The following is a 19235-nucleotide window of genomic DNA, read 5'->3' on the forward strand; positions in this document are numbered from 1 at the left end:
AACACTTACGAACTGTGAAAATATTGCTTTCTTTAAAATTTCTTACAAAATACACAATAGTCACTTTAACTTTCTTACAAAATACACAATAGTCACTTTAGATTTTCTTACAAAATACACAATAGTCACTTTAGATTTTCTTATAAAATACACAATAGTCACTTTAGATTTTCTTACAAAATACACAATAGTCACTTTAGATTTTCTTACAAAATACTCAATAGTCACTTTAACTTTCTTACAAAATACACAATAGTCACTTTAGATTTTCTTACAAAATACACAATAGTCACTTTAGATTTTCCTCTGCACTCTTCCGTTTTTGTGTTGTTGTTGTTTGACTCTTATGCTTCAACAAGATATGTTTAAGTTTGACGCACCATATTAAAAACTATATGCCGGCTATCATCACACAAACAGCATATAATACACGACAAAGTAGACTATATATATATATATATATGCTTGTTTTCTAAAGTTGTCTGACGTCCTTGTAGATTTTGCATAACAGCATTACGCGAGAGTTTATCGCAAAACTGAAATTTACGCTTTTTTGTTGTTGTTGATCAACATTGGTAAGTGAAAACAAACACGAAAAACAACAATTAACACTAGAATTAAACGACCTTATAACACCAAAATGCTGTTTTTATTTAATTAGGCACTCAACGTTTCGCTTTACAGCTTCTTCAGGAGCGTTCACTAAAACACAAACCGAAACTGACTGTATAAAGCTTGAAATGTATTTTGAAGCATGTATTTTGATTGAACAATGCTGTATGAGAAAACATTGTACTATGTAACTGCTGGTAGCTTATCTGATTATTTCAAAAATTATATTCGAACTGAACGAATGCAATCTTATACAGTCAAAGTAATGATTTCTATACAAAGGTATGTTTGCTAATTCGTGTTATTTTATACGGTGCTGAGTTTTGTGTGTCACACCAAGAATAAATACTTAATCATTATGGTTGTATCTTAACACAGAAACTAAGTATTACCATAACGTCTTAGAAATAACTTCTGGATTTAATGTAATCATCATGGTTACATCTTAATGCGGAAGCTAAGTTTTCCCATAAAGGCTAAGAAAAAAAGTTCTGGATTTAACATAATCATCAATGTTATACCATAACGTCTTAGAAATAACTTCTGGGTTTAATGTAATCATCATGGTTACATCTTAATACGGAAGTTAAGTTTTACCATAAAGGCTAAGAAAAAAGTTCTGGATTTAACATAATCATCAATGTTATACCTTTAAGTCTAAGAAATAACTTATGGTTTTAATGGAATGCCAAATTGTTACCACAATGAATACTTTTTTAAAATTAATAGTTTACCCCCCAGTGGCACAGCGGTATGTCTGGGGAAACCGGGTTTCGACACCTGTGGTGGGCAGAGCACAGATAGCCCCTTGTGTAGCTTTGTGCTTAACTTCAAACAAACAAATTGATAGTTTAATTTCTATCTATATTAATATCTAAAACGCTTTATGCTTTTAAAAATAAGATGTCTTCTAAATATACTGATAAATATTTGCGACCTAACAGCAAATTTAAATGTCGCATTATTGAATTGTTAACACACTTGTGGCTAATAATACAGTTATACTCCAGGCAATGTCAAACTTTCAAGAACAGAAGTGGGACATCAGTACCTTCTCTTTCACAATAGGTTTCTCTCCTTAAAAATTACAAGACACCCTGAAAAATATACAGGCTTCATCGTAACCGCTATACTTCATATTTGCCAATGTTATTATCGTATGCAAACGAAATTGACTTTGTAAATAAAGTACACACACCATGTTTTTCTTAATATTCTCAGTAAAAGAGAGAGAAAAAACTGGTATCAAACTATAGAATTTCTTCAAGGATAGAATCACGCTGTCGATTAATAATAAATGTTTTTACAAGCTACATCTAGGGAACAGGTAAAGCATTTTAACATAAAAACCTCAAGCAATGTATACATACACTTGTTTAAATGTCGCATCTTTAATACCAGAACCTATTACATAAAGCCAATGGGTCATGAAGTGAATCACCATTAGTTCGAGTTAAAGATACATTTAAGAAGTATCAGTAATAAGTAAAGCAACATTTAATTGTATAAGTAACGTTTTAATAAGCCTTATAAACGTGATATGTTACTATCTTCTGCATGTATAATATTACAATATTTGGGGCAACAAACAACAGTATAGACTTACAGAATAAAGTACATATAAATAGAGCTGGGATTATTTTTTGTGGTGAGTCTTAAGGCTCTCCTTTATGACTTTTCTTGTTGACATGCTTCGATGATATTATTGTGGTTACTCGTCAGAGGATATCATAGAACGGGTTAAAACAAAAGGTACTCCTTCCTCTAGATAGCAATCGGTAGGCAGCGACTTAGTGCTACTTTTTAATTAAGTTACTAATTCATTTATTTATTTTTACTTTATATAATTATTGTTGGTATTATGTGTTTTTTCATCTTGTTCCTAGTGTAAATAAGAGTGGATTGCACTTAATAAAAAGAAGTGGAGATCAAGACTGCTAATCGTTGCTTGATATTACAGCAACAAGACAAAGAAAGGTAAGCCCAGCCTAACATCAACAATGTGGTATATAATTGCACAAACTACGCAGCTTAATCCAAGTTAATTACTGTATTCTAAAAGCAACTAAGAATTAATTAATTAATACGAAATTAAGAAGAATATTCCATACCATAGAATCATGGAAAACAATCGCAAAATTCTGGTATTAAGATATATGATATTTAACCTATATTATGTATTATTTACTTGTAGTTCTTCATCAAAAAGTTAGAGAATAATTCGGCTAAATTTGATGAAATCCAAACTTACATGATAGAAAAAATGAATATTATGCTCAAAATATGCGTAGCTGAATTATGAAAAATCCGTTATTACAACCAATAGAACTTTCATGAAGTTTAAATTCGCAGGCTTGTGTTATCAACGACTTTAAGCTCACACCTATATCAAGTTGCTTTAGTTATATTACTGATAGAAATAAGTTCCCTAAACTCTTTTCGTGAATTTCTTTAAGAACTCTTTACAAAAGCCTCTCTCTGTTTTCTATCTTGATGGCACGTAAAATTCTAAATTCATTACAGGCGTAAATTAACTATTTTTTTAGAAACGTTCGCAACATACCAGCTCCAGTGTTAAACAGATAATTTCCTAGGAATGCATAATTTCCAGTCTATCTCTCTTTAAAGCGAGACTAGGAGAAAATCGATAAAGCTGTGGGTGCACGTATGTGTAGTCTGTTTGAACAAGTGGTTTAAAACGTTGAGTTTGTTTATGCAATACCACCTAAGGTCTTTTCAGCATCTACTCTATGACACCACATGTACAGACCTTTACAAAAATAAATTCCCATCTCGGTTATGTGTCGGTGGTACGATTTTGGAATCTTTGGTCTACAGTATGTAGTTAGGATTTGTACTATCTTTATTCTGTTATGGATATTTCACGTATATTGTGAAAAATAAATGTATTCCATTGATATTCTTTACGAAATTATCATGAGCCCCTGATGCAGAAAGTTGCATTCTATCAAACTGATATGTAATAACAAGAAATTAGTTATTTCAACTGTATAGTCGCCCATTTCAGCGTTTTGTTTCATGCCTTATCCGTCAAGCCGTCTGTTTGAGTAAAGTATTCTAATAACTAAGAAGTAAACTTATTAACATGAGCTTCGTTTAACGCTTTAATCATCCTTTTATCAGTGCTTACATTCTATGTCATTTTTCCCCTTCCTGTTGAGGAAAAGTCAGTGCTGTCATGATGTTTGTCACGTAGTTGGTGCGTGTCTATGAGAAATTTTTGGTTCGTGCCTGGTTAAAGACTTGTTTTTCTTTTATCCAACAAAGTAATCGTGACACGATAAGCTCTTACGTTTGTGTAGCAACTTTTCTGTTTCGATGAATACATTCTAAGTAACAAGTGACGTTTCGATATTTTTTAAAAGTCATCATCGGAAGAGAGCAAAGAATTAAACTAACTCAACTATGAAATAATCAAGGAAATGGATAATGTTATTTCATCATCTTAGCCTAACGAAGTTGAAAAATGTTATATTTTATTACGAGTTAGTTTATTTACGTTGCTACTGGTGTTAAATCTGTAGGTCAAAGGTCACGATAAAGCATATCTTCTGAGCGGAAACAATAAATGTAACCCAATAGTAAGTAGTGTTTTGTAGTTTTTAATATTAGATCATTGCGTAAACCTAATTCTTATCGTCATGATGTGCTCTAAATCTCAGCAACCTTGATCTGCCACTTCGTAAGGTTCATCGAGACCAATATTTTTGTTCATTTTAGCGATACTGAGTTCTTATTGATACTTTTTTCGGTTATTGTAATATAACTCTGATACATTAGGTTTAATTATAATGTATGAAGAATAATATGGTGATGTAGATGTTGTTCTTAATGACAAATACACTTGATTTCAAGTACTCCAACAACTTTATCCTCGGCCTTGAAGAAAAGTTAATCTTTCTGTTAAGAACGTGTGGGATTACATTTAACCTGAAAATAATTATTTCAGAGTATTAAGAAAAACTAATTTTGCAGCTGAAAGATAACAATTATCGAAACGTTCAATAACTACGAATATTATTAAAGCACCTAAAGTGAAACGTATCTTGGAATCTCACTCTATCATCTTCTATTTGACGTCAGTTAATTTTTATATCGTAAAACACCATACATAAGGTCACGATTAGTGCATTATTTCAATCTCAAGAGGAGAATGAAAAACATATACTGCTTGTGAGATCATATTAAATTTCTGTAAACGTTATTTAGAACAGTTTTCCTGTAGGTTGAAATTAATACTCTTCCTTGAAACTTTTATTGCACTTGTTAATTATTGTTCCTGTGAAATGTTTCGTGACTGCAGTACTGAGTTATTGAGAAATCAGAACCAGTAACCTAAATATGTTACTAAATTAATTCTGGTCGTGTAGCCCGTGTAGCAACATGTTTTTTATAAATCGAATTATATATTTAACGTATTTTAAGAACAACTGCATGTATATACGTATTTGTGCAATCTTATAAAATGTATCATAAATAATTTATGATCAGACCGGCGTGTCATGCAACTAACTTTCTTTGGGGGAGGGGGGGCACAGTCAGAAAACAGATTACTTTTGTTTTTAGTAGTGGGTTAATAATAATAATCATACAAATAATAATAATTGGGGTGCCTTTTACTTAAAATCATAAATAATATTCAATGTTAAAATTGGTACACAATTAGAAACATTTTATTTAGGCCTATCTATGGCCTTTAAAAGGTTGACGACTCTACATGTTTCGACGTTGCAACATCATCCTCAGGAGCGAATTACAAGACAATGTTAGAGTATCTATAACTTGTTAGTACGTCATGTGACCTGTATGCTATTTTACATAAGTCGTCAACTTTTTAAAGGCCACAGATAGGCCTAAATAAAATGTTTTTAAAATGTACCAATTTTAACGTTGAATATTATTTATGATTTTAACTTTATACACAAGTGCCAAAACACAATAATTGCCTTTTACTTTTTGTATGATTAGGTTATTCTGTCATATACTGTATCATTTTTGAGTTGGTGAGAATAATACTCTGTAAGCGATGTTTTTTTTGGGAAGGTGTTTGTTTGTCCACGAAAGGTGTTCAAGGGGGTTGATCCTCAGGCGGTCAGAGATGAATTATCCCTCTTCGGTCATTTGGGGAGGCTAAGCCTTTCCAAGCCTCTTATACGTGCCGCCCCTGATTATTACTTTGATTAGATTAAGTGTCCAATACAGACAAATATTTAACCAAATGTTTATATATGGATTTGGGATTATCAAAACAGTGTGGAAAGCATCTGTCGGTGGGGGCGTGCCCAACCTCATCCTGTGAACACGACGTGATTGTCATCTTACTATAATCGACGTAACCTATATGTCAGTATTTACATATGTAACCAAAACTCCTATGACATCTATTGAATGGCACCACAAACACAAATACATAGAACATTTCACACTTTGGGTATTCAAGATTCAGACAGTTAGAAAAATAACTGTGGTATGTGCAACAACCATTTCTTTATAATGGAACACAATTTTAAACATAAGTAACTCTCCTCACAACAAGAACACGACTTTCACTAGGACGATGCGTGATGGTTTGATTATATCTTTTTTGATGTAATTTTTAAATGTAGTACTGAGAAACTGGAGTTCTTAAAAACTATTATTATTCGGTTTCACTTTTACTATATAAAACATTACAGTTAATATCAGTAAAATATATAAAAATGTTGAGTGAATGTTGTACATTGATCCATTTTGATGCAATGTGTTGCATATGACTAAAAAGCACAATACTTGCAGTACTTTAAATCCTTTTTAAGGAAATGTTCACTTTTTTTAACTTTATTTTCAAAGAGGTATGAATACTATGATTAGTAATTACTAGCACAAACAGCCACCCGTAGGGCGGTCTTTTCTTCTAGTCAGGTTAACTTATGCTGGTTGATTCTATTGACTCCACCAGAAAAAATAATAATTAATTTAAACGCCTTGTAAAACTATTTGTTATATATTACAAGAACTTATGCCACTCAGCCTATCAAATGAATATAGTTTTAAACGTATAAACCGAAAGAGTATACCATATATTTCAAACTCGTTTTGGTGTAGTTTTTCAGTTAGTTTGTTTTTTAAATCTGCATAACATCTCAATTAAAGTGGAAGTTAAAAATACCATATTATTAAAGAGTCAAACGCTGATAAAACTGAATAAGATGTGTTATATGACATGTAAAACATCATAAGAAGTCTTAAGGTTGGGTGTTTATTTTTTCACAGTAATCGATAGAGCCTTTTATTTTATCACTATTTTTGTAAACCAATGTATTTTGTAATAGTCATCAAAGTTTTAACAAGCAGTATTCTAGGTATATATTATAAGGTATGACGAATGTTTCGAGTTATGGTATTCTGCACCTTTTCCAACTTTTACATCTCCAATCAGACACATTTTGAAAACTTCTGTATCATATGTTCAGGAATATTTACAAAAATACTGTTTCTAATTACATAAAGTGAAGTTGATTCTTATTTTGATCTGACGAAAGATTAAAGAGAGAGAAGAGCAACCATAATGCTTTCCTTAATTAATATATCTAGCAACTCAGAAATAATAACTGGCCAATTTTTGACTTCTTTTTTTTTCTAAAACATTAATCTAAAGCCATTTTCCTATACTACTGCAAAGGTGAATTACGTATCGCTATCTCTTTTATTATAATGGTATGCCCTAGTGAGAAACCCAATACTGGTATTTACCCAGAATGAAGAAAGCAGATAAATCCCCTGAGTAAATCGACGTAAGAGCAGGGAAAATGAAAGATAATTTATTTGAAATGAATAAGTATCTTGCATATCAAATTATTCGACTGTGGAAGTGTTACTTTAGAACTGTTTTCTAATCGATACTGAAAACAAGGAAATCCCATAGGGAAATAATCAGTGTTGACACCTCTCCATGTTATTAAACAAAGAGAGATGATAATGTACAGTTAACTACTTGCCTATTGTACTTTATAAAATTGTTAATAACTACCATGAAGACTCCGCCACGTAGCTGTCTATTTATTAACGTAGTCCTAGTGTTTCCATGACAACTGGAATTAGTACGTTCTTCTTTCGTTGTGTATATTGTAGGTAACGAAAGGCTTAAAGAGATTTTAGATTTTCTTCCAAGTACAAGAAAAACGTTTTAGTCTCAATGATTTGGACACAAGACTTACTTTTATCATGTGGCAGGATTAAATATCTTGGTGCATACATTTATCACTATTTTGTCTGGCTTCTACATTAAGCCGTTACACTTGTTTATTAAATTATATTTTGCTCGCTACCTAGTTGCATGTGTGTTTGTATATGATAAATGAATTATATATTTGTTCGTTTAGTTTTTTTACGCAAACTCACACAAGGCTATCTGCGCATAGCCATCCCTCATTTTCAACTGATAGACTAGCTTAGTTTGTTTGTTTTAATACAAAACCAGAAATTGGGCTATATGTGCTTTGTTGACCGTGGGAAATCGAACCCCGGATTTTAGCGTTGTAAGTCTGTAAATGTATTGCTGACCAAACGTGTGACAGACTAGAGGAAAGACAATTAATCAACAACACCCACAATCAGCTCTTGGCTGGCAGTTCTACGTATCCATCAGAAGTAAAAAATGTAAAATTAGACTTACTAAAAAATGTTTAATTTATAGCATTTTTAGCTCTTTCTTTTGATTAGAATTGACAATGAAATTACATTTGTAATTAGTGGGAGAAAAGTATCGCCACCACAGGAGTATCTTACTTAACTTCCTTTATACTTAACGGATCGCCCCCCCCCCCAGTGGCACAGCGGTATGTCTACAGACTTACAACGCTAAAAACCGGGTTTCGATACCGGTGGTAGGGCAGAGTACAGATAGCCCATTGTGTATCCTTGTGCTTAACTACAAACAAACGAACTTAACGGATCTTCATATGTCAGTAAAAATTCTTTAAAAAAGACACGAAAAATAGGAATGATTGAAATTATTGTTTTCGTTATGTTTAGTTTGTGAGTAAAAAAAATTAAGTAAGAAAAGGATGAAGACTGTTATTATCTAAAGAACCTTTAAATCAGTTTATCTCAGATTTACATTGATTTTCAGATTATTACTGTTACGGCGCACGTAATGTTCCTTTCACTTTTACACCAACTTTCATTCTCTGGAACAGATCTTTTTTGGGCGGAGGGGGGGGGGTGGACCTTAAGTTAAGGTAAAAACTGCATTATCGGAAACATTCAAAAATTAAATCTTTTTTTTTTTTGTATCGTATACTAATTACTTATTACAACTTCATCAGCTAAGATCTCACTGAATTTCGATTTTATCCTAATAGAAAATATATTATCTTATTTCCTTTTGGTGGCAACCAGAAGAGGTGCTAAGACCCAAACATGCTTTACATTTTTTTATTATTTATATTATTTTCAGTTTGTTGCACTGACTAGTTTTGGCTCGAATTTTAAAATTTTGTTTACGAACACCTTTACGGTTACTTTAACACTAGGTGAGACTTAGAATACTATAATTCTGTAACATGTGTCGGGAATTATGGGTATATAAACATTGTATAAGTTCATGTTCCGAACGTGTCCTGTAGAGTTGACACAACAATTAGGTTGTACGAAAATGATTAAATAAAGCTCAACACGTCTTGTAATTTAGAAAATTGCACGTGCAATACCGTGATGTCTATTTTCGTAGGTAAACGGTTATTAACATGACGGTCAAGAAATTTACAACGAAGTAAATAGTAAATCTTCTGTTTGCTTGAGAATTTCGCGCAAAGCTCAACAAAGGGCTATCTGGGTATAGCCCTCCCTAATTTCAACTGATAGACTAGTTTCTTTATTTGTTGTTAAGAGCAAAACTACACAATAGGCCATCTGTGCTCTGCCCAACACGGAATCGAAACTCGCTTTTTAGTATTATAAGCCTTTAGACTTACTGCTGAGCCACTGGGGGGGGGGGGAGCTGATAGACTAGAGGAAAGGTAGTTAGTAAACAACATCATCTCCCATCTGATGGAATAGTGGGACTTGACTGTCACTCTTAAAGTGGAGTGAAGAATGCGTTTTTTGAAACAATGGATTACGAACCCTGAATCATTCGATTCACGCTATCCCTAGACCGCACCTGACTCACACCTAACTTTTATTATTTCACATTTACAAAATACTTTTTACTAGAAGAAAACTGGGTAACTCTTTTTTGACGGAAGTCTTGTTCATTGTAACACAATCCTGTCAGCTGTTTTCAGCATATAAAGAGAACCATAACTTAATTTAGCCATCTGATTTATTTAAAGAAGAAAAAAAACAGTTTTTCCTGGGTATGAAATGTATAACTAAGAATTTCTGAACTTTTGACCAAGGGAACATGTATAACACACAAGTGACTAGTTCAGGTAAATTGTACATGTTACTGTAATTGTTTACATAAGCAAAAGCCATTCTCCCCGTTTATTATAATAACGCTCAACGTGTTAATGTGATTAACCCAAAGAAAGCTTATTCTCTTTGAGTGGTGTTGTTTTATTTAACCTAAACAAGGGGAGAGGTATTTCAGAATGTAAACCACAACTGATTTAGGCACCCCTTTAGAGAAGAGCATGACGTGCTCCTTCTTATAAATATCATTAACTTTAAATAAAGAAATATTGCAGATTAGAGCGAAATATTTCTATATAATCTTAGATGAATGCGAAATTTGCGAAATTATCCGACTTACTATTAGGTACAGCGTTCCTGAAGGTACGTTTACTCATAACTTAGCTCTAAATTTTCTTATGTTTATTACATGATAATAATTCACCAATTTGCTCATACATGTAAGTATCATCGCTTCTTAGAACTTATGAGTGAAAGCAAAGAAGAACATGTCATAATATATCAACTACACTACATCTGCCATATCCATTGCCGAGGAGGCCTTTCGCTAAATACCAGGACTCTTCAGTCCGACTAGGATATAATAGACATAACAATGGTCGACCCGGTGCTATTTATATCACCAAGTTCCTGAACAAAAGGAAAGAATATGTAAAAAAATATTAATATAATTTTATTATCATTAAGCTTTTCCCTGCTATAGCTGAGAGGAAAATTCGTTATTGTTATTACAATATCGTGTAACTTCCCCTTTCTTAGTTAGTATCTCGTAAATCTAAACTTCAAAGTGTCAGTTTATTGTATCAAATGTTGGCATTAAACCAGTTGGTTTATCGATATTTAACTGTATACTGCTTACGTAACAATTCGAAATAAAGAAATTATAAAATATTTTGAAATAATATCATTCATTAAAATTTTTAAAATAACCGTTTTATGTAACGGAGATTTCCAGTTATGTATCTTGTAGCATTTTTCAAGACAATAAAATGTACTCAGGGAAAACGAAACACAAGAACAACACTTTATTACAATAAACAGGTTGTAAATTCTTCGGATGACATTAACAAAGCGTTAGAAGTTAATAACTCATACTGCAGTCATTTTATACTTCACGTGACAAAATGTTTTCGAACTAAGTTTTTAAAATCTTCAAAAATTAGAGCCGAGAAACGATAATATTTAAGGGCAAAGACAATAAATATTTCTGGAAGAGACCACATTTCAAGCCCACAATATCATACATACTATATTTGCTATAACTACTAATTACGATTTATGAAACAATAAACACACATGATTAAATAGATAGACAGACTCCGTTGCTATAGAGTACAATTGACTAGTCTAATAATAGTTGTTTCTAATTTATGTGTGTTTGTTCATGCTTAACCATTCTGTAGAACACAATCCCTACCACCCGTGGACTGCAGTGGACAGAACATGATAACCCAATATATAGCTTTATGCTTTTAATAACCAAATAAAAGCTATAACTGATCTGGTAATTAGGGTGCTAGACTCGCAATCTGCGGTTCGTAGGAGCGAATCCTATCACCGTCCTTTCAGCCGTGGGAGCGTCATAATGTTACAACAAATCCAGCTATTCGATTTGAGTAGTCCAAGAGTTATTGGTGGGTGGTGTTGAATAGATGCCTTCCCTTTAGCCTATCACTTCTAAATTAGGGATGTCTAGCGTAGATAGGGCTCAAGTAGCATTATTAAAGAAACAAACACCATCGACTGTTTTACCATAGTGAATGATATTTAGATGTAACGCTGAATTTCGTTTTATTAATTGTTCGATTATATTTCGTAACATAAAGATCTGTTTATTGAGTTTCCACCTCTTCTGAATCCTGCTCCTTCACTTCTTAATTTCTCATTTATACATTTTTTGTCTAACCGATGATAATTCCTCTAACACGTTACTTGGAGCCGACAATAAAGTGAAATCTACCTTCATGGGTAGCGTAGAGAATTCGCTCTTTGTTCCAATGTTCTAGTACGTTTTCTTATTCCCATATTCTTCTTAATGTTCTTATAATACTAGTGTTGCTATTCCATTATATTTGTTTTTAGAAGCTCTGCAGTAATCCAATCTCTATTAACTATTTTACCATTTTTAGCTTATTTATTGCTCTTCTAATTTACCATTTAGTAACATATTCCGTATCTATAGTTTCTTTTAGTTAACCCTCATTTTCGTGGTGTATCTTTATTCAAAAACATCATCGACGTGCTCTTTACATTTTTCTTTCTCACCTTTATTGATTAACTGTTGGTTCTGTTTACTTCTCACCATCGTAGTTTCTGGACTTGTTCTCGCTTAGCGTCTTTCGTAGGTTCATATATTATTTTTATCTCTCATCTTCTTACTACTTCTTATACCATAGAACGTTGTCAGCTCACATCCTATTATCTTTACTTAATCTTTTTTTACCTCTTTATTTCTGTTCTTATATTCTTCTCTTAGGTTCTAGTAAATTCTTTCTGATTTTATTCTATCTTTTCTTTATTTTCTTTCATTCTTCTGCTAGCTTCTAAAACCCTTCTGTTATTCACTTATTCCTTTTCTTCTTTATCACCTCTTTCACTGTTTAGTTATAAGTTTCTTAGAATATTTTTCTAACCTTTTATTTCTTATACATTATCTAATACTTCAAATCCATTTTTTAGCTCAATTGTAAATTTTTGCTTTGCCTCTTTTAGGTTCAACTTATCTATATCATTTTCTCCTTTGTGTTATCCTTTCAGTACTGCACAATTTCAAATAGGATATTATTAGGAAGTGACCACTTCCAACATTCGCTCTTCTGTATGCTGTATGCTGTCCATTCACAATAATGTAGTTTCTGTATCTTTCTTCAGGTGACTTCTGTGTTATTTGGTATAAATCTTTATATGGGAACACTGTAGCGGAATATTAAAGCACATGAATTACGAAATGTTAACCTTTTCAGAAAGATATTTTTATCGAAGTAAAGTTACAAATTAGCCCTAAAAAGTACGAACCACCTCTTAAGTGTTTGCTCGTTAAAAAACAGTATATTTATTATAAATATAAAACTTAAATAAATGTTTCTTTTTATACGTAGGTAAACTGTATTTAGGAATAGCTGTATTAATACATACAAACTGATCATTTAAAAGATTAATGACTCTTATTAAGTCTTGAAGAGATATTATAATATATGAAATAAAAAAATCTGATATAAGAACAAAAAAAGCCGATTGAAAAGAATTAAATATTTTATACCTGGTGTATTGTTTTTAATAATCCAAAAAATAATGGTCATAATGATTCTAATCATGCATTTTCTGAAAATTATTTAGCTTTATTAAATAAAATTTATTCTACAATAATAATTTGATATTAAGCGCATAATGCACATGATCTCTGGGCTGTGCCCACCACAGGACTTGGACTCTAAATTTTAGCTGTAAAACCCCTCTAACTTACCATTAAGCCATCGGGGGAGCGGGCGTCTAAAGTAACAGCAACAGATTTAGTAATAACAGTTTTGTGAGTAGTAATAAATCTAGATTTAATATGAGTTTAGATTAACCATAGAACTACATAGTGTACAAAAGGGTATTTACTAATGTGTGGATTCAACAGGCATGTTCCATTTTTATGGCCTTTTATAAATTATAATAGAAATACCTTTATGTAATGTGCTTTTTACGGATATTTTAGTAAATATTTATATCCCACCTCAAACAGGTTTTGATACCAAGGGTAACAACACAAATAGCCCATTGTGTAGTTTTGTGCTTAAAAACACTCTGAATATCAATAAGGATTTTTGTCACACTTTTTTTGTATTTCAATATTCAGTATTAACCAGAAATGACAATCAATTGTTTTTCACGTCCACCAGGTTCCTCTTTTACTTTACACTTTTAATTATTATTTTGTCTTTTAGATGCAAGATCAGATGTATTTTCTAGAAGATTTTATTTTATCATCCTTGGAAAACGATGATTTTCCACGCCTGCTATATTGGATAAATCGTAATGAGGGCCTATTTGGGATCAAATGGTCTCGAGCCACAGGAAGGTTCACAAAAAGCAATTTTAATTTGTTTACTGTAAGTGTTTTTATCATTAATAGGCTAATATGTGTTTTTTGAAATATAATGAATATTATTAAAATACATTACATATGAATTTGCTTGTTGAAATAGAATGTGGTAATGTATTTTTCCAGTATTCAAGTTATCCTGCTTCACAGCCCAAAGAACTTTGTTATACCATCTTGTGTAAGTGAATTGTTGGAATATCTCATTGTAAGTTATCCGACATGATATAGTAAATGTTATCGTTTGCCTTACATTAGTATGTGTAGACTGTAAACAATGGGCGATCTAATATGTTTTGGAATTTAGTTATAGAGTGTGCAATGCTCTTATACATTTATTCATTAGACAAATTATGCTATATATCTTTAAGGACGTTTCTTTTTTCTTTTGTTAATTGGAAGTATAATTAATGATTTTTTACAATGACGTTACAATTAAGCAACTATAAACGATTTAAAGATAAAATTTTTCCACGCATTCAAGCGAGACCCAAAACTCGAGCACTTTCGAATAGTTCGCTATTCTTCTTCAGGAAGTATTATTATATAATGTGATTTATTAAGCATCTACTACGAGAAATGTTAGTCAAGTATGTTGAATTTATTTATTACTGAAGTTACTTTATATAACTTTAGGCATGGGACAAAATAAAAGGCCATAACTGCTCAAAAAAGACAAACTATTTAACGAAGGCAAAAGGTAGATTCCGCAGTGCCCTTTGGAAGCAGGAACAAATTAAGAAATTGAAACGAGAGAAAACACTTGAAACGCTAGAAGTTCGGATTTACAGATTTATTGGTGAGATCTAAGTAAAGTAAATTTTTGTAACTCTATCTATTATATACTGTTCTAATTAAACAACTGTACATTCTATCATTAGCTCTTTGATAATTTTAATCTATTTTAATCTTACGTTCGCCTAAGATTATGTTTCTTTGATATGATATGATTTATTGTTATTCATATAAAATGTATAAATGACTAATATATTTACACCATGTACTTGTTACAATTAAGCAACTATAAACGATTTAAAGATAAAATGTTTCCATGCATTGATTTCGTTAAAATACTTGTTTTATTTTTCAGAACTGATGAATGTGAAACTACCAGATTCTTCTTCCTTTTGCAGTGGCAGTAACAATTTCCAGAATTATACCCAATTAAACCTTTCAAAGAAAAAAGAAACTCATCAAAATCGCATTTCCTTGATATTCATCAACAATGAAAAATATATTACGTTAAACACAATATTAGCCATATGCGTTGTAAACTCAGAATTCACAGATGACAGTTATAAAGAACAAAAGTTATTAAATATGATGAACACTAGCGAAGATTCATCGGCTGTAAATGGAATTTGTGAAGAAAAAGACAATTTCAAAGGAACAGAATATAGTGACATACACAACCAGTCCCTAAATGAAGACGATGTCTGCAAAACGGGGCCTACTGATACTGTTTACATCATACAAGAGAAGAACTGTGCAGATTCAGTTGCTTTTCACCCTAAACAGCATGATGGAAACGTTAACTCAGACATAAAAAAGCATACTTTATTGTATCATTACAATGCTAATGCGCCCCAAACTTCTGGAACTCGAAACAGATCCGTACAGGACGGGGAGGTAGATGAGCTATATTCACGCGAAGATTTTTCTGATGTAATTCTTCTTGAAGAACCAGTGAGTTTAGAGGTACGTTTACATTTATTTATCAATCAAATTCTATCAATTTATTTACTAAGTTAAAATTTTGTATATTATGTTTATTTTCAAGTATGATTACGTTTATTAGAATAAAACTGCCGAGAAAATACACTCGTGTCACTTTTTCTCCACTTTCGAAGATCTAAGTAATATTTCACAATTGATCTCCCTTTTGGATTTTTTAAAATAATATCAAGCATTCTTGGCGTTTCATCTAAACAAAATATATTGATGAAATATTTTTGTTGAGTCTTGTTCCTGTATATCTATTTCAGAATTTAACTAGTAACTCGCTAACGTATTATTGGGATGTTATTGATCAAAGATGGATTTAATTAAGTAATAACAGGACTATATATAGTTGCACGAATCAAGTATGACAAAAGAAAAATTCAGATATATTTCAAAAGATATAAATAATCCTAGCTTAGAAAAAATTATCATTACGCATTCTTTATAATTAGAAACTATTTTATAGGCGTAAACGATTTATAGTAATATGGGATATTGTTGTTATAATGAGCGGCCTTTATAAAATGTAGAACTTGGTACTAATCCATCCGTTTTCTTCTATTATAGGAACTCGAAAAAGTGCCTATTGAGGATATGTTTTTCTATCCCAAAACTGGAACAGGATAACGATAATGATTTTGGACAATTATTTTTTCTAATCAAATTTCACATTTCATCGTAACAACAGAACAACTTTATTTTCATTTTAATCCCTTGCTTTATTACAACCTCTGATGATATTTTATATGACAGTCTTATCTATGGACTATAATTCTGCAGCAAAATTTTCAGTGCAACACTGAAGCCAATGTTATCCTTTACGGAGGATTGTGTGCGTATGACGACTTCTGAAGCCCCTTTTCAACAACCTGTTACGCCTCTGTGTTCGTTGGTTAATTTTCCGTCGAAATTCTTTCCGAGAAACTTCTGCGATACAAATTCTTTCTTAAATAAACTAATCTATTCTTTCTCAATACAACTTTGCAATACACTTAATTTCTACAGTCACTTTAACTTAAACACACGCTAGAATTCACAACGATTCACGCACTTTACTTATGGTGCCTACCGCGCTTGACTGAATTGTCCATTTCTATCTCTGCCTGTCTGCAATTCAATTCCGATTAATTGATTTCGCTTTATCTGGCGCACTTATATACAAGAATAGAGGGCGCGTAGAAAAGACCAGAGTTGCCACGAACAGACATGATCTTTCTAGAATATCATGACGTGTTACCTGAGTCACGTGACTTCCGCTGTCGTAACAAACCATAGGCACCAAAGCCCATGGGTGATTCGTCTTGGTAGAGCTATTCATTATTGGCATCCAGTCTATAGCGAGATGGTATGTCCTCGTGCCTCAGTAGTGCCCGGATGTTAACTTCACAGTATGTATAACCACGACCGAAATTTAAACTACCCTCCTAATGTTTAGTTTACCCTAATACCTGTAACCACCATAAATTTCCAGTAAAAACTTTCACGATCTGCTCTGTATATCTTTTAAAAGTTGTACCACTGGCAGAACTATAATAATTTGCCCAAATTTTTGCAGGCACCTAAGTAGGCATATGAGTTGTCAAGTATAATGCCACAATTACATTTCTCACATGCCAGATACTGCTCGTACAGCATGCAGTTGATCTTTAGGAGTAAATATTGCAGCAGCAGCAAATACAAATCATGTAGAATATATTTTAATAGAACTCAGAAGCTAACTGGTGATGACTACTTTTTTCTTCTAAACGCAAAAATATCGTTTCTTGCAAACTTTTATAATCGTGGAATAGGAAAACTTATGTTGGAAAGCCTTGTAATGTTACTTCTCAGGGGGCATTGGGAACGATAAAACTAACCGAAAGATTACGCCATGCATCTGCGTTAATGCATTACGAATTTTCCTGGTACTTCTGTATAGAATATATTGATATTCTTTACAGATCATGGGGAATTGTTCGCTCAAGAGGTATTTATAATGTCTAAGGTAAATTGTTTACACAATGCTAAAAGTGGGATTCTGTTACATATTTCTGAAATAAGTGCCTTAAACTCATTTAATTGACAGTGATAGAAGACTGATCTCAGAACGAGCATTCATAGACAAGCTTACCTTATATATATACTTGTGTAGTCTAGCGAGGCACCTTAGGAGTTTATAAACTCTTCGGTACCAAGAAGTGCAAGCAATGAAGATGCACCTTGATTTCACTGTACTTTGTACAGTGAAAGTTTTATTAGAGCATGATCTATTTTGGCAAATATGAGCCTTAAAATCGTGCTCTTTAAACCTCGAAGCTGCTGTTTCAGGAAATTTTCAAAATAACTATCTTTGTGAATGTGTAAAGATGCATTGTACAGTTAAACGTATCAGTTTAGTAAGATGTGTTGGGAGTATACTTCAGGATTTTGTTTAGAAACGTTTTCCCTTTGACAACCCTTGCAGAAAATCCAGAAAGTATAAACTTTTCTGATTTGATGTAATATCCAATTTCAGTTTATTTTCTGTAAAGCGATTGACTCATATTATGAGGCTGGAGAAAATAATTCACAATTATTTCGCAATTTCTTATAATTATTTGAGCTGGTTCAATGAAAATACCTTGATACGATCCTACATTTAACTGTAAAAAATTAAAACAAATTCAGTTCAGTGTTTATACAGTTTTTAGGTATATTTTTCTAAAGCAATTAAAAAGTTCTTTAAATATTTTAAAAAACGTATATCAGGATATTTTGACAAACAAATTCTCTGTTTAAGAGTTCATTTTATAATTAACAAACGTTAAGACTTCTCTGACTAGTTGGGGAAATCTATTTTTATATACTATTAGTGCCAATAATTATATGCAGACAAATACTACGAAAATATACTTTTATACAAGTGTTGTTTTATAGATGTACCCTTTGGTATTTTAAGCCCTCGGTGTCTCAGCGATAAGAATGAGGAGCTTATAACATTAACATAAGATTAAGGGTCCGATCTCTGTCAGGGACACAGCACAAATAGCCCATTTCTATAACTTGGTGCCCAATAGCAAATAAAGAAACAATATTATTTTGAATAGCTTGTAAACAAAAATTCTGTTCTGAATTTTTATTATAAAACATTAATTTCCCTTTTTGAAATATTTTGTTGTTAAGCAAAAAGCTTTTCAATGCACTATTTCGGCTGTGCCTTCCACAAAGGTTGAAACCCGAATTTTAGTGTTCTAATCCATTCAACTTTATTTACCCCCCAGTGGCACAGCGGTATGTCTGCGGATTTACAACGCTAGAATCCGGGTTTCGATACCCATGGTGGGCAGAGCACAGATAGCCCATTGTGTAGCTTTGTGCTTAACTTCAAACAAACAAATCAACTTTATCGCTAAGCCACCGAGGAGCAAATTTCTTTTAGTGG

At 32.2% G+C, this 19235-nt stretch overlaps 1 protein-coding gene across 1 annotated transcript; it reads left to right on the plus strand.

Moving 5' to 3' along the window:
• The first annotated feature begins 13962 nt into the window (after nt 1-13962).
• Nucleotides 13963-16754, plus strand: LOC111083019. Its single transcript, XM_022390725.1, has 4 exons — nt 13963-14123; nt 14750-14912; nt 15204-15811; nt 16403-16754. Exons 1-4 carry the CDS (start codon nt 13971-13973, stop codon nt 16460-16462), a joined length of 984 nt encoding a protein of 327 aa, XP_022246433.1. The 5' UTR covers nt 13963-13970; the 3' UTR covers nt 16463-16754.
• The last annotated feature ends 2481 nt before the right edge of the window (nt 16755-19235 follow it).

The sequence above is a fragment of the Limulus polyphemus genome, unplaced genomic scaffold (assembly GCF_000517525.1).
Source record: "Limulus polyphemus unplaced genomic scaffold, Limulus_polyphemus-2.1.2 Scaffold1368, whole genome shotgun sequence".
NCBI lineage: Eukaryota > Metazoa > Arthropoda > Merostomata > Xiphosura > Limulidae > Limulus > Limulus polyphemus.

Excerpts from the sequence above, each read along its gene's own strand:
- LOC111083019 (XM_022390725.1), top strand. The coding sequence starts at position 13,971 with ATGTATTTTCTAGAAGATTTTATTTTATCATCCTTGGAAAACGATGAT. Across the intron at positions 14,124-14,749 it reads GCAATTTTAATTTGTTTACT|GCATGGGACAAAATAAAAGG; the intron begins GTAAGTGTTTTT and ends ATATAACTTTAG. Across the intron at positions 15,812-16,402 it reads AAGAACCAGTGAGTTTAGAG|GAACTCGAAAAAGTGCCTAT; the intron begins GTACGTTTACAT and ends CTTCTATTATAG.